At 47.4% G+C, this 21,195-nt stretch overlaps 1 protein-coding gene across 3 annotated transcripts in view; it reads left to right on the forward strand.

The window, feature by feature from the left end:
- The window catches only part of LYPD6 (LY6/PLAUR domain containing 6), a 28,531-nt gene extending 14,607 nt beyond the window's left edge, over positions 1-13,924 (forward strand). For all 3 annotated transcript variants that reach the window (XM_084523398.1, XM_084523399.1, XM_084523400.1), the window contains exons 3-6: positions 6,568-6,747; positions 8,039-8,137; positions 10,524-10,654; positions 11,699-13,924. In XM_084523398.1, the coding sequence (XP_084379524.1) occupies positions 6,630-6,747; positions 8,039-8,137; positions 10,524-10,654; positions 11,699-11,860 (510 nt within the window). In that variant the 5' untranslated portion in view covers positions 6,568-6,629 and the 3' untranslated portion in view covers positions 11,861-13,924. The remainder of the gene's footprint in view (positions 1-6,567; positions 6,748-8,038; positions 8,138-10,523; positions 10,655-11,698) is intronic.
- Positions 13,925-21,195: the final 7,271 nt, after the last annotated feature.

Genomic DNA, 21,195 nt, shown 5'->3' on the forward strand with positions numbered 1-21,195 from the left:
GGGGCTGGGATGCTTCCTGTAGAGCATGGATGAGGCTGGGCTCGTTGTTTACTAACCCCGATGCGGGCGCTGGCAGCGTGTCGCTGGAAATCACCCGTTTCCAATTATTTCCAGTTGCCTTGAGGGCTGGCTGCCGACACCAGCAGCCTGGCTTCAGGCTTGCTCTTTGGAAGCGAGCAGAAGCGGGTCCCCACGGCGTCCTGACCCTTTTTGTGCCAGGATTTGTGTGTGGGTCGGCAACCCGGGCCTGGCATGAACTCTGGGTGAACCGCCGGGACCGTCTGCATGCGGGCTGGGCTGGTGGAAAACTGCCCGGGGTTCATTAGCAGGAGAAGCACAGCATCCTTGGTCTGCAAAAAAAAAAAAAAAAAGAAAAACAAAACCACGGTGCTGTGGTGTGAATGGGCAAGGTAAATATGTTGGGGAACATCTCACCCATCATGAGGAGCAGGAACAGGCTGATGCTGTTGGTGACAAAGCTCACCATTCCCGTCCATGGGGGGAAAGCTTCAACTTCTCAATTATTTCATAATAAAACCATCTTCTCTTCCCAACTGTGTTTTTTTGGGGCCGTTCTCCCGGCTTGTACAGACCTCGCGCTGGGGGGATGCTGGGCAGCCTGTGGTTCAGTGCCTAATCTAGCATGTCAAATGTGCGGGGTGATGCGCGATAAGAGCTGTCACACGCAGCTCTGAAGATCTGAGGGCGAGGGCAGGAGCGGACCGAGGACACAATGGTGCAGATTGATGTATGGCTTTATTAAAGCACAGTTTGTTGCACTACGGACAGGCATTTCAGCTCATTCTGCAGCAGCAATGTCTTCTGCAGTGGTTAATCCCGCGCTGATGCCCCTGTCCTTGGCAGCTTTTATCAGCAAAAGTTGTGACTTGTTGTCGGCACTGTCAGTACAAAACTGCTGCACCTAACCCTGCCAGAGAGCAGAAAAAAATAACTATCTTTCCTTTGAAGATACCTTTTTTTTTTCTTTCTTTCTTTTTTTTTTTTTTTTTTTTTCCCAATTAGATTTTGAGATGCCACTAAGCTGTTTTTTTTTTTTTTTTTTTTAATTCTGCCTGAGCATGCTTGGTTAATTGGGCAGAGCTCGTTTTGTTGATCGGGTTTTGGTGCCTTGGCTCTCCGCTCTGGTCTCTCCCCAATTATTCCGTGTCACCGTCTCCTCTCGCAGCCAGATCTGTAATCCCACCCGTCCGAAACCGACGGCCTTGTTTGGGACCCGTTTTCCCCCAAATCCTTCCAGCCATTCTCTTGCAATTTTTTACAGCCTGAATTTTCTGTGGCTGGAGCACAAACAAACTGCTCTGTGAGTTTATCCAGGACTGGCCTCAGGCTAAGCCGTCCTGCCTTTGATCTTTTAAAAACACTGAGCTTGTGCTGACGGTTTTCCTGGTCCCTAGATTGTCCCGATTCCCCAGACTTAATAAAAATGTAACCTGAAGAGCCCAGCGGGATAAGCTGATCCTTTTAAAACTCCTGTGTCTATATGCAAGCCAGGTACCTGGAAAACTGTTTTAGTGAAGGGTTCCACGTCTGGGTTGCGGATTAGATCATTACCAGCTCTGTTGTGTGGGATACACACTCCTGTTTGGTTTGGTTTCCCCTCTTATAATTTTATCATTTAGCAGACTTATGAGAAACTTTGGTCTTCTCGTGTGTCTCATTAGGCATATGCTTCAGAAAATGCCTTAATATTGTAAACTTTATTGGCCATTGTTATTTCACTTGTCTCACTCACTTTCCTTTATTATTAGTGGGAAAATCCCAGGATTTCTGTGCTCATGCATGGTTTCCTTCTCCTCCGCCTGTGTGGAGCCGGGCTGTCTGGGGCTTGCGTGCGTCGAGGTCAGCCCCTGCTCACTGCCACCACTGCAGCGGATGTCCCCACGCCGTAACCCATCACAGAGCAGCGGGGCCGCCCCAAATTGGGCCAAATCCATTGATTTCAGGGTCTGCTGCCCCTCCTGCCTCTGTGGCATGCCCTGCAAAAAAATGCAGCATAGGTCTCACAGTGATTTATTGGATCTTCCCTGCCTGTCTTTCTAATTCAGGACTGGTGATAGTCACAGGCTTGAATATTACATCTAATTAAAAATAAAATAGCCGTGGCCCTGCGCCACTGGGTGGTGTATGTGGTAGAGCGAAATGGGAGTGAATTATGTCTCACTTTGCATTTCTCACCTCCTCAGTTTGACAGATTTTAATTTCCATAAATTGCGTTTTCTCTTATGAAGATTATGGCCTGCCTGAATTTTAATCTAATTTTTTTTTTTCCTTCTGTGCCCAATACTGAGTATGAAATATGCAAGTAAAATATATCTACTTCAGTTTTCTTCCGCATTAACATGAAGCCAAGCTATCCTCTGGGGATGTGTGAATATAAGCAAAGTTTTACTACAGCTCATTAAAACAGCTGCACCTAGGTCAGGTGTTTGTACAGGTCCAAAGAAAATGGCAAACTTGTTGTCAGACTGAAAGTGGAAGCAGTGAGGGTCGTCTGACAAAGATGTCTTGCTACCGTGTCTCGTTAAAGATGGGATTGCATCAGGGAAGAGGGTGGGAGAGGGAACATATTGCACCCCCTGCACTGCCCCAGGACGCGGGCTTTTAGCTCAATGAACGGCAGGCTTTGTAATTAGCAGCAAGGAGATTAGATTGTCCATGTTTCTGGGAGTAATTTGAGCACTAATTGTGTTTGATTGTTTAATTACTCTTGCTTACTGGGATGGAGGAGAGGCGGTGAACTCTTCACAAGAGCTCCTATGGGTTCTTCAGACAGAGGTTGCGTGTGCCTCGCTGCATCCCAGAGCATCGGGAGGTTGGCGTGGATTCAGCCATTCCCAGGGCTGAACTGGAAAGAAAATCTCTAAAATGCAGGTGGAAAGAAGCTTAACTGAGGTGCTGGTGCAGACCTGTGCGTGGTGGGAAGACCGCAGCCAGTGGAGCCTCTGGAAAGGCTGCCCAGGATCCCACATGGCTGCTGAAGCTTCAGCTCACGTTTGTCTTTGGACAGTGGTAACATTGCATGGATAGAGGCCTGGGTTTAGTTTTTGGAGGTGTGGAGAGATAACTCTTGCAGGAGCTGGAAAGTCACTCAGGTAACGTGCCCAAGGAGCAATTAATTACTTGCCTGCACCCAGGAGCAGATCTTACAGCATCACTCTGCATGTAGCTCCTTCAGCTTCGCGTACTGCCCATAAATAATCGTCCTAGCACGGCGTGGTGTGGGTTGCCACAGCTGCCCTTGCACGTGCAGTGCTTGTGGTGTGGTTTCTGCGATTTCTCACAGATGTTGCTGCTTTGGCACGCTGTGCTTTGTACCTCGGGGCTGACACATCTCGCCACTGAGAGGGAGCTTTCATTTGCTCCTGCTTTTCTATTTATCTGGAGGCAAAAATGCTGCTCCAGGGCACTGAGATGGAGGATCTTCCACACAAAAAGATAAGTGTAAGATCAGAGAAATTTAGAGATGGGGCCTGGAGAGCAAGGAGGGGATGTAGGAGGAAGGTGGAGCCGAGATGTCAGCAGAAGTTATCCTGAGCATCAGCCTCCTGTAAGACCAGGCAGCCTCCATCTGCACCAGACACCCACCTGGGGGGGACCTGACCATGGAGGAAAACCCCAGAAATGCCCACAAATCGGGGATTCCTTCATGCCTGAGTACTTGTGTGGGGAGATTTGGTGTTTATAAGGAGCTGCAGCAGTGCCTTGCTGTTAGTTAGGAGATATCTACCTCTAGCTACCTGGATATCTAACCTGTGAGGACAAAGACGTCCTCGCAATCAGCCGCTGCCTCTGACAACGCGTCTGCCCCAGAGCCGGAGGCCTGGCGCTGGGTTTTGGGGCCGGGGACCTCCCATTGTCTGCGGCGAGGTGCCAGCGAGGCCGACATGCCGCCTCCCTAACGAGACCTGACACACGGGGCCATCGGGCTGCTGCTTAGGGAATCCAGCGGGTAATTTCCCCAGTGGCGTGTCAGGGCAGAGGGCAGGAAGAAGTAATCCTGCTGCGGAGCAGGCCGAGGATGCCTTTCTGTCTGAAAGGTGCTGCTGAAGCTGGAAAGATTGAGTTAACTGGGGCTTCTGTGTCAGTGCCCCGGGCCTTTTGTAAACAGACTGTATGATCTAAATGCCATGCGACTATTTCCCCTAACTACGGCCCGGTATCAAATTCAGACCAGGCCCATGCCATTTGCTGTTAGGCTGCTGCGTGCACGCTGCTAAATCTGGAGGGGAGCGGAGTTAATTCGGTAGAAAAAATGTGGCACCGTGTGTTGAAGAGCAAGGAGGCAGCTCAGCGATGGCTGGTGCAGCAGCTAAAGCCATTTGGGAAAATATTTTTGTCCAACATTTGGTGATTTTTGGCTGGAAGCCATGAACTAAGAGGGTCTTGTTGGAGAGGGAAACTGTCTTCATGTCCTTAATATGGAACTTCGTAGGGCTCGCAGGCTTTACAAATAGAAGCCATCTTTCTAGAGAAAATATCAGTTTAGAGGGGGTAAGAAAGGATAACTGAAAACTGGTTTGGGTCCAAAGTTTGCAGGTTTTAAGTAAAAGAGTTGCATCCATAATGACTCATATCTTTCCTTTAAAAATGAAAAGAAAATGATACTTCTTATTCATGCGTGTGTAAAAACAGAGGGAATGAGTGTGAGCAGTAATTACTGATCCACTGATTTTATTTGAAATTATTTTTGGTATTCCACTCTCCATGAAATATCAGCATTACCTTAAATATCAACAAACATTTCCTGAGCCAGATGTAGCATATTCATATGTACATTTTGCCCAAAGGACCGAACTTTTATCTATGTCTACGTACCCAAAGTATTGGTAAAATATTGAGTATTCAGATTTCTGACAACAGGTACTTCTATCTATGCCTGGGTATCTCCGTTCACGCTATGTGTGTGTGTATTTGTGCAACAACCTGCTATAAAATGCTTGCTGTGTCTGCAACAGTGGCAGGTGTTTTGTTAAATAACCAATATCAACATCAGCAACTCTTCTGCTCTGCTCACCAATTTTTGTATTTATTTTTTTTAAATTCCTTACCTATAATTAAATCTGTTTCAAACATGCAGAATGGAGGTGGGTAAATGAATTCTCTCTATTTATTTGTGGTTCTCGCAGCTCCTCGGAAGTGGTGCTGGCAATTAAGCTATTTGATTACAAGAGGCACGGCTGGGGTATTTTTAGCGTGCAGCTGGAGGATTTCTGCCTCCCTTTCACACAGGACTAACAACCACTTGTCCCCTGGTTCTGACAGCTAGGCAAGTTCCAACAGCTACATGGAAATTTGGCTGAATAAGCAGCTGGTTCCAGAAAATAAGGAGCGTGTGTGATGGAGGGACAACTGGTGTCCTCAACTGGCAGACTTTGAGCAGTGCTATGGGTACAGACACCTTTTGTGACCATGCTGGGGAAACCAAATAAATTGGTTTTTGTATTATATGTGGGAGGACTCAGCTATGGAGCCTAAACACAGCTTGTTTGCTTGTGCTATGTGGTGCGTGACTTGTATTACACGTAGATATGTGCCCCGAAAGCAAAACCAGGCAGAGTGGAGCATACAACTTGATGCCATCGCTTGTGCACTTGATGCTCCATCTCCTCCCGTTGCTTTCGGCTCAGAGCCATCAGGACGTATGGTGATTTAGCTCCAGGTCAGGGTGTATTTGGGCACGAGGCGCTCAGAAATACAACTAGCCCTAAATGCAGGCAGGTAGCCCCCTGCCTTGCTGGGGTGGGCTCCGGCTGGCTTTGCTGGGGCTCTTTCTGAGACCACACAGGCAGCCACCCGTCCTCGTTCTCTTTGCTTTCATGTGGCTGGGAGAGGCTCGTTATATTTCCTTTCTGTTTCTAATCAGGATTTCATTTTCCCCCGGCTGATGCACATCTGTGGAGTAGACCCGATGGAAACGGGCATTTCCTCCTCTGAAAGGTTAAAACAACAGCAGTTAACGCACCACACTAAGTGCTATCTGCTTCCGTCAGTATTTTTATGGATTTCATGGTGTTTTAATAACGGGGCTGTTTGCAGAGAAGAGCCAAGCCCAACGACAGGCCCCCAGTAGCCATCGTGCTGCTGGTCCCACATGGGCCTCGAGCGAGGAGCAAATCCTCCACCACCAGACAAAGGCCTGGAGGCAGCAGTGGGAGGTTTCATTGCCACTGAATCTCCTCTCCCCCCAAAAATGTTTGATTTATGAAATAACATTAAGTAATTAGTACATAAATAACGTCCCCTGGGCTCACTGAAGGCCTGCCCTTCACAGCTTCCCCTGGTGAGGAGAGGGCTGGGCAGGGCATGGCGCTGAAGAGGAGCCGAGGTAATCGCAGGATGGCTGAGGCTGAAGGCACCACTGGGTCCATCAGGCCAACCAGTGGGTCCATCCATCCTGCTCGAGCAGGGCCACCTACAGCAGGACCACGTCCAGATGGCTCCTGAGCCTCTCTTGCAGGCCGGGGGCTGGTGGGAGCAGCCTGGTTTTGGCGCGGTGGGGTTGCTCCGTCCACGCCATCTCCTCACTTTGTGTTTTGCTGTCCCTAGGTGAGCTTTCTGCCCGCCGCCGCACTCCCAGGGCCACCGCATGAGCACGGCCTCGGCAGGCGATGGCCTCACAGCCCAGGCTGGCCCGCGTCCTGCTGCTCGGCCTCGTGGCCGGCTGGCTGAGGGCCGCACAGCCCCGGGACTTCACGGTGAAGGACATCGTCTACCTCCACCCCTCCAGTAAGCACGGACCTTTGCTTCCCAAGGGCTCCTGGTTTGCTGTGTTTTTTTTGCTTCAAGGGTTTCTGGCCACCTCAGCCACCCGGTTTTTCCAGGCACATCAATAGTTGTGAGCAAGAGTCAAATGTGGCCATGCGCAGCTGTGGCACAAACTGTTCACAACTTTATTTCTGTGACTGCCTGAAATAGTGATACAGCAGTGTTACGCATCCTCAGGTCTTCCATGGACTGTCCTTTTAATAGTTGGTTTGTTCATGTACAAGCTTCGATTTAATTCCACGAAAGTGCTAGCAGAGCTGTGCCTGCCATCTGTTTCCAGAGAAAACTTGTTCTTTCAGAATTAGGCTGGAAATTTTATACTCTACACAGGCAAAATGAAATTCTTATACAGTTACGCCCATAACCATGACCTGCTATCTGTCCAGGGTGAGACGGGTGAGTTTAATCAGTGCTGTACCCTTGTCCCACCCCGGGCTATTCCTTTAGGGCAGCAGCAACCCACCTGAGGAGACTGGGGAAAGGACAGCTGACAAGCAGTGAGTCCTTCTGTATGGCAAAGGCCACCTCTGGTACCCAAACGGGGTCCAGCCCACACCACTGTGCTCCAGCGGTGGGCAAGGGAAGGCAGTGAGGAGTGAGATGTGGCTCACGAAGCCTCAGAGGCTCAGCTTGCTTCGCCTCGTGAAGATAAATGTGACCCAGTCACCATTTGGCTTCTGAGATGGTGGCAGCGTCTTGAAGACGTATTGAATGTGCTACAGAAACCCTGCCAGGAGACCACTTAAGAAGCTGGGCTCTTCGTTAGGTGAGATAATCAAGGATAGAGGCTGCTGTTAATGACTGGAGGTTCAGCAGATTGATATTTTTTCCCTTTGGGGACATCAGCCTGCCTTCAAAAGTGGTCATTCATTTCCTCGGTGGGACAGTGTCCAGGAGTGTTTAATCCATCTGATACCACGTTATCAGCACTGGTAGAGTAACAGTACTGGATGAGAGCTCTGAAACCAATAGAACAAACACTCCTTGCTCTCATTAGTACCCTTTGAAGTGGGTAGTAGGCATTTTTCCTGGGTAAACACGGCCGAACAGAGTCCTTATTGCAGGCATACGTGCCCTCCTCATGCTGCCGGTGCTGGCAGGGCTCTTACAAATCAGGACCAGCTCCTGGCGAAGTTGACAGCTATATTGGTAGTAAGATTTATCCAAAAAGAAGGAATATCGCCGTGTGCCTTTGAAAAGCAGAACCAGATTAATTGGGTCATTTTAACTGAATATACTTTATTCCTTTCAGCCACGCCATTTCCTCACGGATTTAAATGCTTCACCTGTGAAAAGGCAGCAGATAATTACGAATGCAACCGCTGGGCTCCGGATGTCTATTGTCCAAGAGGTAAGCAGCCACACGCTGGTGTTACCCTACCTTGCAGCACCTGCTCGAAGCCCTGGCCGTGGGGACAGCGCTGAGCTGTTCTTCCCTCTGCATACTGCAACGCCGGCGGTCGCTGCTCCTGTTTGTGAGCCTCCTCTAGGTGAAAGACGTGTAAGTGATACAAATAATCCCTTAAGCTTTTCTGTCCCGTTGCAGTGGGTGAAGTTTAGGACTTTCATCCACCCCCCGTCCTCCTCCAGCTCGGTTACACATTAAATCAGGCTGACGTTTGTTTAAGGGTTGTATTTCTTTTACTGGTATGTGTATGGGAACTGCTTTGTTCAGTTCCCTCCCTTATGGCACCAGGCCCCACCTCACTGACACACCTCAGGGCAGCTGAAGCCGCCTCTTTTTGGTTGTCATCGAGATCTTTGCAGTGTTTTGGGTTATTAACTCCCATCACTCTGAAGGTGAGGACGTCTCAGGGCGTTGGGTGCCTGTACTCAACAACCAGGTATCAGCAAGCTCCCTCACCTTGCTGAGACCCTCAGGAGACATTAAGGTTCTCCCCAGCCCCTGAGAGAGCCCTTTCACAACCAAGGACATGGGAACCACGCTGGGGACACAGCTGTCCCCATGGCAGCAGGATGCTGCCTGGGTCACCCCTCTGCTGGTGCCTTCTACAGGCTCAGCACCACTGCTCTGCCTCTATCTGGCACCTCTCTGGTCTCTTGGGGGATATTACGAGTGTCCTCACAAACAATATTTATCTTGGAAAGAAAAAAGACAGTAGCTTGAATTCCAGACTAACCAGCTGTGTTTGCAGCCTGTGTCAGAGAGCTTTATCTGCTTGAGAATTTATTTGCTTAAAGAGCTCAAATTGGTACAACATCAACAATAATAAAATGATCGGGCTGGTTGGCACCAGATGAGACCAATATTCCCGGACACTCCCTGTTTTGACAACAGTAGGTGGTATTTGGGGTGATTAATGACGATGTTACCCGCACACAAGCCTGTAGCTTGTGTAAGGAGACAGGCGTGACTCCGAGGCCTGCGTTTAGCAATAACCAGCAGAACTGACTTGACCAAAAACTGTTAATCTGGAAAGAGAAGTTCATGCTTAATAGCTGTCAGGGGAGGGGAACACCCTGCTTTGGTGTGGGATGTTAGAGATGGGAACGGGCGAGCTGCGAACCTGGGGCTACCTGTGGGCTCCAGGTCAGAGGGCTGCTTATCTCCTGAAACCATGTGTAGGACACGAGGGGTACCACATTTTAGCTACGACAAAAATTTATTACAATGGAAAGTTAAAGCATGAATCCCTGTACTGAGCAGAGACTGGGAGAAGCGCTTCCTAGAAGGCAGGCCTCCTGCTGTGCATTAGCCTTGTTTGCTGGCATTTCTTAGCTTCAGCTCAAGCAGAAACTGTTAGTGATCTAATTTGTATGGGAATATTGCATTTAATGCTCCCAGTCCTCTATCTTTGGATGTCCTGTGGGTGGGCCAGCAACTTGTGCAATGGGTGATCACCCCTGCAGCGGTGCTGATGCTCCAGCCACCGAATGCAGCAGCCAAAAATGCTGTGGCAGTTTGGGAAGCTGGCTCCCACAAGCCAACATGCTGCTCTGGGCCACGTGGAGTACCAGGTCTGGTGTTTCTGTACCCAGCTTAAAGCAGAAAGGGCAAACTTCTCTCGCTGGGCACATCCCAATCCTGCTGGCTTGCTTAAATTTAGCCTTGCTGTCTGGGACCTGACTCACCTTTTTGGAGCAAGCTGCCTGCAGCACTACGGTGCTTAAGAGCATCACCTTTCATGCTGCGATATCTTGGTTGAATTGCTCTAAATTTCTGTTCTTTTAGGTAATAAAAATGTATAGGAGTTGGGCCCATGGGGTCCCCCTTTGTCCCCAACCCCAGAGCAGTACCTGTGGGTTAGGTGTGGTGCTTCAGGTTGTGCAGGGGAACAGACACATCTCCAAGATGGTTGCACAATATTTGCTAAAATACACGGTATCTGTTAACCTAGACATGCTTGGAAACAAGAAAGAAGCCACCTTGAAAGAGTTACAGGGGTTGCTAGAAGCTTTATTTGTTCCATCTGGGCCCTGAGAATTCATCAGAGAAGTGAGAGCTGTTACTGTGATTATCCAATATGTGTGTGTTGCTTTAGTTTGTCTGTAACGTACAGACCCACATTGCTGTTGGAAACAAATCTTTGAGTTCCAGGGTGCTTTGGGTTTGGGTCAGTGCTCGCAGTGTGCGTTCAGTGACATCTATGTATTGTAATAAATACAACAACATTCTCTTCTTTGAAATGCTAAGGTTTCTTTCCTGTTTCTTCTTACATGTAGACTATCAAAAGCCTCGAATTTGTCAGGCAAACACATTTTTCTGTGCTTTCTAGGTACGAGGTACTGCTTCAGCCAACACATGATGAAAGTTACCGGGGAAAGCGTATCCGTCACCAAGCGCTGTGTGCCACTGGAGGACTGTCTGTCTACTGGATGCACATACGTGAAGCACGAGGAATACAAGGTGAGGAGAATTGCCTTTTCCTTGTATAAACGCTGGGCAGAATCTGCCTGGCCCCTGTCGGGAGTCCGACTGGTTGGGTGGGTAACTCAGCCTTGTCAGAGATGGAGTTTCTGTTCTTAACGAGCTCCAGCTCATTTCCATTTGTTAGGGAGACAAAGGAATAGCCTCTCCCAGAACAAAAGCATAATCTCTGTAAATAAGTGTCCTGGCAGCAGCTCAGAGGAGAAAACCGCTCCCCTCTGCCGGGAAGTGGGAAGTGCTTTGTGTGGTGCTGCAGCCTCTGCTCCGTGACCCTCCCCGGCCTTCTGCCTGACACGGGCAGGGGAAAGCCCCCAGCCCTCAGCAGCAGAGGTTTGTGTCTGAACAGAACGGTTATGCATAAAAGATGTTTCTGAAGGTTGATATTCAACCTTCCCAAACTTCTCCAGCGGGTTAAAATCAAAAGCTTTCTGGATGCTCAGGCACTCTGCAGTCCCTTCTGTGCTTTGCACATACTCATCTTGGTGCTCTCGGCCTCTGGTGCAGTGCGTTAGTGGCCTTCTTGCTCTGAATCTATGTTCTCCATCAGGAAAATATTGCAGCTGGGCTTTCCTGTCCCCAGGGAGCAGAGCTGCAGGTGGGCAGTGCTCGTGGACCACCATGAGAAGAATCTCAGCCCAGTGCCTGCATAAAAGGTGAAGGCAACAACAAAAAAATCTGAGAATATGGGAATAGTTGCCCATTTATTTGAGTTCTGACTCTGCTTCTACAAAACAGCATTGCTTTTCCCATCAAATTAATTATTATTATTATTATTTTGGTGGGGAGAAAAGAAAAATAAGCTCTTCACTGGCTAGTGCAGAAAACGCCCTGCATTGTTCCTGCACAGGTGGAAGAGCTTGTTGAATTGTTCTCAAAGTCGATGGGCTTAAAAGAAAGAAAGAAACAAGCAAAAAATCATTATGGAGACCGTGCTGATTTGCAAATGTCACAATTTCCTGTCTGTCTTTATTCAGTGGCAGTGGTATTTTCCAAATAACCGAGTTGACACCTCCTTTCTTTCAGGTATGCACTTCCTGCTGTGAAGGCAGCATCTGCAATTTGCCTCTCCCAAGGAACACAACCGACGCCGTGTTCACGACCCTGTCCCCCCTCAGCAGCACAAAAGGACTTTCCTGTCCCGTAACGCTGACAGCCACGTGCCTCTTGTTGGGGCTCCTGTCGTAGCATCGCCTTGCGCTGCTCCACGTGGCACACAAGCATGAGGATGCAGCCTCCTCACACGTGCTCAGGATCTGCTCTCTGGAGCTATCTTTGAAAAACTGACTTTTGTTAACAGTGAACTGGTGATCCTGGTATGTAGATGAATTTGAAGGGGGTAAAAAACAAAACAAAACACGTTTCTTTACCGTTTGCTGAAGAAACTCATGTAAAACCTGTCCAGAATTAGGGCTTAGACTGACGCATACCACTTTTCTAAATATCTGTCTTTTCTCCAAGATGATGATTTTTCATTTAGAAGTACTCCATCGCTGCCACCTCCTGTTGTCACCACTTCCTCAGTTGAAACGTTCTCGTTTTCATCATTTGGAGCAGCAATGGCTCCAGTTAGCCCGTTTTGAGAACAGGCAGTGAATCACATAGCGCTGCTCTGCCTCTGCAGGCTCCATCTCTTCTCCTCCCCTTGGAGGGGGGACAAGCCATGTGCTGCAAGGGGCAGTCTGGACAAGGGGACACACGGCTACTGCGTGGGAGAGGCTGGATCCTGAACAGTTTGTCTCTTTTTGTGGACACGCTGCCACTGCAGAGTGTGGGATAGCACTGGCTGCAGCTCTGTGTTGGTGACCTGTGCTTCTGCTTTTGTCTGGACATCGTGTATGCAATATTTATTTTTGTATGTTGAGTAGGCTCTAAGTGTTTAAACAATACTTAACACAGTTATTGCCAGGAAAAAAAAAAAAAAGAAAAGGTTGTTTTGCAAGTGGGTAAGCCTGTAGTATATAAATTATCATAAATATATAAATATATATAAATATATATAATGTTTTGCATCACTGTTGAAAAAGAATCGACTTTGTTTTGCAAGGTCAGTTATAAAAACCGGGTTTCCGTGGACTTCTTTTAGAGCTAAACAATTATTATTATTTTTTTTTATTTAAAAAGCACCATAATCATAAATTTTTCTTTGGGCTAATTTTGGCTAGTTGTGCTCCAAGGTAACTTGGGCATTTTGATGCGGGATAAGTATTTTTAAAATTTCCATGCATACTTATTGTCAAAATTGAACTTTGAGCACTGGTTCTTCCTTTTTTTTTTTTTTTTTTTTTTTTTTTAACCTTTTGCATATAAAAACTAATCTTTCGAGGCCAGCCTAGCTGCTGGCACTCAAATCCTTGCATTTTGAAGTCCTTTCAGTGCTCCTGTGACTCGCTCACAGCTCTCTAGTGTTAAGGGGGTAGTTGCAATCTGCTATTTTATGCCAGTTAGACCTACCTTGGAGACCCTGAAAAAAAAAAAAATAAGCCCTGCTGTGCCCTCCTGTGCCAGCTCTCTGGAGCAGAGCTGCTTGCTGCGTGTGCCTTGGGAGGAGGACACAGGGGACGAGTTCTCCTGCTACGATTTAAATATTTATTAATTACTATTATCCTGCAGAACTGGAGCTGAAGTTGGGAATGTGCTTCAGCTGTTGTGGTGTGTGGTATTCGCCCCATCCTGTGCAGGTGCTGGCTGTTCAGCAGCAGGATTTGTAACCTAACTCTTCCAACCTAACCTGTGCTATGGTGACTCCAAATCTGCTGCCTGTAACCACGTGGACCACGCTGCAAGAGAGGCACTTTCCTTCCCAGGGAGCTGGAGGAGCGCTGCCACCACACGAGGAGGTGCCAGCAGGGAGGTGACACGTGTGCCACTGCCAGCTGCGTGATAAGAGGCACGTAGCCACCTACTACCCAGAGCATCTGGTGGAAAGCTGCCTTCATTCTGTCCTCAGGCAGACCAGAGACATTTTGACTTCAGCTCCCCTTGCAGTCAGTGAAGGATAAGGTGGCCTTCTTCATATGCTAAGGTGGGGGCAAATTGTCTCAGCTGCGGCACACGACGGGACTGAAAAGAGCAGGTCCAGGGGATGGAGAAGAAGCTGAGACCCTGCACATGACTCTCCCCCCGTCGGGGGTCTCTTAGAGCATTTATTGCTGAGCTGCACCATATTTATTGTCAGGCGCTAGATAGGTGATATTCTTTTTAAATGTCTAATTTTTTTTTTTTTAACTATTGTAAATGCTGTACATTTGTATAAATAAATGTTTTAAATCTTCTGGTGATATGCCTCGTTGCAACCCTTCTTCCTTCCCCAGGGTCCAGAGAGGAGCCATATTTAGAGCACTGTCACTGCTGCTGCTTTAATTTCTGCTCCCTCTGATGAACCATTCCTCCTATCAGTCTCCCATGAATTTATTACAAATTGTTTTATAGTAAGCATTTAATAAAACAAAGCAGTAATGTCCCCAGACTTGTTTGTGACCCATGGAGCCTCCTTTCCTTCAACTCCTCTTAAAAAACTTGGAGTTTTCCATAGCTCTGCTGCCACTCGTTTAGTCCCAGTGCCTTCTGGTGGTTTTCATGCAGTTATTTCCAATTTGTACTCCTGAATCCAACTAGTTTACAACCAAATAAGTGTTGAAGGATTCTGACAAGGGAAGCTTTGAGCTATACGCTCCACAATAATAGTAATGAAAAACAAAAACCTTACGTATGTTTTTATAAATTAAAGATATGAGATTATATCTGCAGTAGGGGATATGCTGACAGTCCCTGTTTCTGACACAGAAGTGTGTCAGTCCCTGACACAGAAGTGAATTTCCATGTTTTTTTTCCTAATTCCCTGGCTGTGTTGAGGCTCTCCTGGCCCCAGAAGGATGGGAAAGTAACACATCAAAGCTTGCAAGGGCACAACAGCAAGAAACTAGGAACAATGGGTGAGCACATCGTGCAATTAATGCTACGTGCCTAAAGCAGCAGCAGGAGGCTTTAAGAGGGGTTAGTGTCAAGACGTTGGCAGGTCTCACGTCGTAACAAAAGATGCGACGGCACCTTACGTGCGAGCTTCAACAGCTTGCAAAACAGAGGGGTAAACTCCTGAACAAGACGTTATTTTGTTTTTTCAGCTAAAAAATAATGGCACTGGTCAAGCCCAAAGCAGAAGGGCACAGTGAATTGCTTTCGCCTGAAGCTGCCACCCCAGCCCAGCCCCTGTCCATGCCTTAAATTCCAGTTCAATGCCTTATTTTACCAATAACTGAGTCCTAGCACTAAGCTTAAAGCCAAGGACATGCCACGTACCTCTGGCTGACACCTGCAGCCTTCCAAAACCCAACCTAGAGTAGCCCTGCTCCAAGCAGTCACGTTACATTCACCCCAAAAAATAAACCCTCCCCTTGTAGCTTAACATAAATATGCTAGGTATAAAACAACATGGCATTAATTACAGCCTGACCGGCTTTACTGAGACCATCCAGCAAATGAAAACTAATGAAAACTTCCCCCGAGCAGAGCTTTGTGTTCCTGCAGCTCCTGTGAGAGCGGCCCTGAGCCCCGCTGGAAAACCAGCACGGGCCGAGCGGCCTAGGTGCACCTCCATGCCAGGCCCCATCCACCACTTCCCTGGGGAAACCAGCTGTGGAAATCCTCCCTCACGAAGGACTCCTACCTTCAAAGATCACTTTTCAGTCCCCAAAGCATAAATCTCACACATAAATCTCACCCTGTGCATGAGGCGGGCAGGCACGCTAGCACCCGTCTGTCTGTAAATATCCTACATTTTACTTCGACCACACATCTAAAGGCACATCTTTTGGGAAAAATAAGAGCAGGGTGTGCACGGGGAAGCACGAGCTGAGCACAAATAGCTCTTGAACACGCACAGTGGGTGCTGAAGGCTGCGGTCCCTGCCGCCCAGGAGCCCCGCACCTCAACGCCTAGTAAATAATTTCCCAAACAGGACGGCTAGCTGCATAGCTGGTGGGTTTTTTATGTGTTGCTTACCGTTAAGCAATAGGCTGAGCACACAGAAAGAACTTAATAGGGTGAATCATCAGGTAAAAAAAGCCTAAAATCTGATCAGAGTGACACGCGGCACGGCCTGGGCAGGGCTGGATCTGCAGCACGCTGCCGGCCCTCCCTGCTGTGCTGGCACACGGACGGTGTGAGCTCCCACCCAGTCCCCCCCAGTTGTTTTTTTTCCTAAGGGCACTACATTTCTGTCAGAATCAGCCCATGATAATCGTGGCTTTGTTTCAAAGGGTGGCTCCGAGCCACTTCACAGCACCAGGCTGGCGTTAGTGCCCAGGCCCTCCTGTGCTTCCCACCCAAACCGTGGCTCCTGCTGCGGGAATTGCTGGTGTTACCGAGTGTGCTTTTATAGGTCTCTGAACCCCAAACTCCCCCCATCTCCTCTTCCTCACCTCTCCCAGACACCACAAATGCTGAGCCGGCAGTGATGCCGTGCTCGTCCCTCGCACCAGGCTCCCTTCTGTGCTCTGGATCAAAAACACTTGTCTCAACACTCCACTAGGGAGGGCAAAAATCTTTAAAAACAACCAACCCAACCCAAACCCCAGGCATGTAACTGCTGCAGGTGAACACAGTAGCTCTGAAAATAACTAATACCCACACCTCTAGCTTGCCAGCTCCACTCCAGCACTTAAGTCCCATTCAAATTAGTAAATAACTTGTGTCAAGATTTTCTTAGCTTCAGGTTTTCCGAGCTGGGACACCACTACAGGGCATGGGCTGCGTGGCACGTGGCTGACCAGCAGCAAAGCCAGCCCTTGGGAAGCCCCAGCTGGGACAAAACCGCATGGGTACGGCAACACAAGATCTCATTGAATGTCTTGAGGCATTTCTCCACTCACCATGACAGTTTCTCGGCAAATACTGCATCAGATTTCAAGCTTGGGTCGCCTTCCTCTGACTGTTTGATTATTTTCAGAGCCAAGAGCCTCTCTCAGGACACGACTTACCAGCTCCAAGGATTGCCAGCCAGTCCCAGGACAGCCAGGATCAGTGGGGCAGCTCAGCGAGGTCTGTGCTGCAGGACAGAGCAGTGGGACCCAGCTGGAGCTCAGAGCCCGTTAACCACCTGCAGGATCGCTGCTTTCCCCAGCAGCAGGTGGGCGAGGGAGAGGTTTTTCTCCTTAATTCAAGAGCTTTTGTGTTTGGGTGTAATGTTTAGGGTGTGATCTTGCAAACACTTCAGTTATAGTCACCTGCTTGAGGCAGGTGTTAGCACACACACGCTGAGCTTAGACCCCAGGTGAGAAAACCTTCATGTGCCCAAGGCAAAGTGGCACCCCTGGAGCAGCTGGAAGGGGACACGTGGCCTCACTGCGTGCATCCCACAGCAAAGACGTGCTCCTGACAAAGAACATTGTCAGACGCCGTTAGCCCTTGGGAAACAAAGAGAATTATAACAGAGAGGGACCCTGTGGAAAAGCCAACACATCGCTGTTATCGCAGCTGATACAACTTGCTGTTGTTGTCCTCAAGCAGCTGCTGCAAGCCTCGAGCACATGGCTGTGCGTGTGTGCATGTAGCTCCTGGGCACCTCCCAGCTGCACGAAACATTTCCCCGAGCAAGTGCCTGCCCGCACGAAGAGCTGGGCTGCGAAAGCTCCGACCTTCCTGCAACAGGGAGCCTGAAAGCCTGCTGAGCTGCACCTTAATTCGGTGGAAATCAGAGCAGCTCAGCTGGCTTCAGCAAACTGATTTCAAACACAAGAGGCCCAGGTCACGCCAGAGGCAGCAGCTCGGGCTCAGGTGCAGCTGATGTTGGTGATTGCTGCTCGGAGGTCTTTGGCCAACAGCCTCGGTAACAGGGGCAAACCTCAGTGCTTCACGACCAGCTGCAATTAAAGGCAATTAGCCCAGCTTAAGCTGTGCTCCAAGACAAAAGGTAATCACTTAAACTGCAGGACTTTCACTCCGTATTTTTATTTATAATTAATTTTTCCAAAAAGCTCATGTGCATGTTTGCAGCACCCCACCTACATGCAGCACCAGCCCCTCTGATGCTTTTCCAGGCTGAGTCCAAGAACAGCCCACAGCCCCCTGGAACACACCGTAACATACAATGAAGTATTTATGCTAAAACACATATCTGTGGTAAAAACAGCTCTTCAGAGAGAATGTCAGCGGTTGTTTATGGTTTTTGACTTTGTGTTAAAAAAAATTTGAAAAAAAATAAAGAAAAATTTGTGTGAAAATGATCTGTTTTGCTAGAAAGATGGATATATAAACATACCCATGCATTAAATGCTTCATTTTGGGTCACACAAGGTATTTTAGCCCCCAAGTATTCACTTGCCAATTATTTCACACAACATTTATGCTCCTTCACCAGGAAAGTGTGAATATTTATTCATCTTCTTCATCTCTGCTGCAATGCTAGCAAGGCTTCTCCATCACTCACGTGGTCCCAGACGCAAGACCTGATACTGGTGTCCACTAAATACGAGCTTGAGAGCAAGAGAAGGAATTAATTTAATAAACAGGGCCACACGGGCAGATTTGAAGTGTTAACGCTATGGTTTAACAAGTTACCTGATTTCTTAAATGGATGATTTCAGAAGTACTTACTGGGTATATTCTAATGTAATAGTAATAACGTCCTCATCTATATCTGTCAGACTATATCATCTATACCTATCAGATGTTTTAGAAGCTTCAATTTGGCCATGCATCCCCGAAAACCATTTCCAGGCATATTTTGAACCATCAGCCTTCATGTTTCTTCCAGTCCAGGAGGCAAACCGCATGGAGAGCTGCTCTGTGATGAGAGCAGAGTGGCGGAAAAAGCCTGGGCAGAACCTCTCAGAGCCAGATGAGCTCACAGACCAAATTCTCTGCGTGTTGCTGTGACAAAGCAGCTCACATCCTGCAGCCTTCCCTTGCTGGAGCTGTCTGAAGTTACAGCTGCGCTTCCCTGCAGGTTTACGAACCAGCGTGTCGCTCGTTGAATGATGCTGCAATTAGCAAGAAAGGGCAGCGAGCCTGCGGACAAGAGAGCACGTCAAAGAAAAGGGGCCTTCTCCTGCCAGAGACACCTTTGACCTTGAGGATTATTTTGAGGTGTTCTTTTTTCCAGCCAGCTGGCTGCTGGTGGAAGGAGAATAGGAGTTCTTTACTGTTTAAGCTCTTATAAACAAGAGCCATTTGATTACCTGGCTTATTTTTCCTGTGCTCTACAGATGTGTGCACGCAGGACAGGAGCCTGATTGCCAATTTTGAGGATGCTGAGTACAGAAGAAGTGATCCTTAATAAAAAGAGGCTTTAAAAGAGCCGAGCGCAAGGCAGGCAGTGCAATGATGTCGCTATTACATTTCAGCTCTACATCACCCCTAACAGGATTTTCCCTCCCTCCCTCCATGGGATGGACTACACAGAGGTAATTTTAAACCCAGCGAGCTGGTTTCTTTGCTCCCTCACAAATAAGCATAGTTGAATATGAAGCTAAGTTCTGCAGGGTGCATTGTTACAGCAGGATGTATCAAGAATAAATGAATGGTCACGGTGGTTGATTAGATTTTGAGTTGACTCTAGCTCTTTACACAGTCCTCGTTCTGCTAAAATACCATCGAACCGTCCAACCCACCACAGAATCATTTAGGGTTATTTGGGTAGCAGCACGGCTCCTACAATTAGCTCAGTGTAGCACAGTAAATTCAAACATTCACAGCCCTGAAAACAGCTTGTGTGTTGTTTACTGAGAGCAGAAACTTCTTTGGTACGTGCTACTTCCACATTTCTACCCGAGCCCAGGTAAAAGCCTCCACTGAGTCTCAACTTCAGGAGCCTTCAGGTGGAAAGAGAAAGATCCTCATCACAGGATCACTTCTGCAGGAAAGTGGTCACTTCTTCTGAAAAGAACTGAGGACCTCAAGATACTTCCCTGTGTTCATTCAACTGACCAAGCATCACCTTAATTCATCCTCAGCTCAGACACGCAGTGAGGGCTTTCACCTTCCACAGGACCAAAACCCATCTCCGTCCAGCTGCGGACTTCCCATTTCCCTCAGTGTCTTGTCCTGGGTTCAACTTTTAGCCTGGTTAAAGATTTAGTTTTGAAATTAAAAATTAAAATCCCGTTCCCACTACTGTCCTCAGTAGCGGTGCCATCAGCTATTTAGGACAGCTCTGTAACTTCGCTCTTCACCTTTAGTAGGAATTCTTTGAAAAAAAAAATCTTTGAAAAGAGATTTAGCCCAGTTCTTCTTATCTTAAGGCCCCCAAGTGACAAACGCTTCACCTCTAATGTTTCTTTAGCCTTTTGACTAATATGAATGATTTCTAGACATGCAGCACTTTAAGTATATTCACTGTGTATACTGATGTGCTGGCAAATCTAACTACACAGTCACAGCGCTCCTCCTGTGATGCTCAGCATCACTTTGCTGTATTTTTAATGAACTCATTCATTTTTTAGTAAATATGCCAAGCCGTTAGAAACTCATAGCCTCTCCAAATTAAGAACTTCCCCCCGAACATTAATCTTTGCTAAAGAGACAGATGTGACCTTACATGCAGCATCTCTTTTCACGTTTATTTCTTCAGCATAGAAAGGAACTCGTTTTGTAACACTGCTTTTTAATTATCAGAAATCCATTTAATCACACTGCATTCAAGAACTTTTATTTCATAATAGCAAGTTAATATACATCATAGCTCTTCTGCTGTGAAAGAAGTAGAACGGGGACAGTTCTAGCCTCTTTCGAGGGTTTCGACAAGCTTGTATGTACAAGAAAATGTTATTTAGAAAAATATCCCAAAACGCTACTTCCCCTCAAATTCTGGCATGAAATACTAGTAACAGAGATGTCAAGGTAAAAACTCCCACTGCCTTCAGTGAGATTTTTGCCGTGGGTTAGAGCCATTTGAAAAGACACTGTTAAAAAATTATTTTTTTGAGTTCATACTGTGAAGTATCATGCTGGAAAACTACTGCCCCAAGTTTATTTTGGATAGCTGCCTGAAAGTCCACCCCGCTTTATAAAACATAGAAAGGCAAGTACAGCAAAGCTACTTTAGGAAAAAAAAAAAAGTATCAAAAGCCTTTGAGATAGATAAAATATATGTGAACCAGTTCACAGAGTTTATTTTTCTAATATTTATTTCTCTACAGTTACGTACACCTAGACACTAATCCTCTTATCCTCTTTTTTTCAAGTGAGGTAATTGGCATTCTGCAAAACAACTGTGTTTCAGGTGGTTTTGTACAAAGAAGACACGCTGCAGCTTCTTATTTTTTAATCCTTTTGACAAGAACGAGGTCAAAGAACAAAAAAACTTGTGCTCTGGAAACGTGGCAGATTCCACAAAAAAGCGATCAACAATCTTGCCTCAACAGCCATACATTCTTCTTGGAACGTGTACAGGCCAGAGCCAAAAGTGATGACAAGATGGCAAGACAAGCCCTGAATGAGAGAAGGCAGCACTCGCTTCTCCAGCAGGGCCTTCCTCAGCTGCACCTCTGTGACCTGGTGATCATTAACAAGGAAAGATACAGGCA

The sequence above is a fragment of the Aythya ferina genome (assembly GCF_964211825.1).
Source record: "Aythya ferina genome assembly, chromosome: 6".
In the NCBI taxonomy this organism is placed as follows: Eukaryota; Metazoa; Chordata; class Aves; order Anseriformes; family Anatidae; genus Aythya; species Aythya ferina.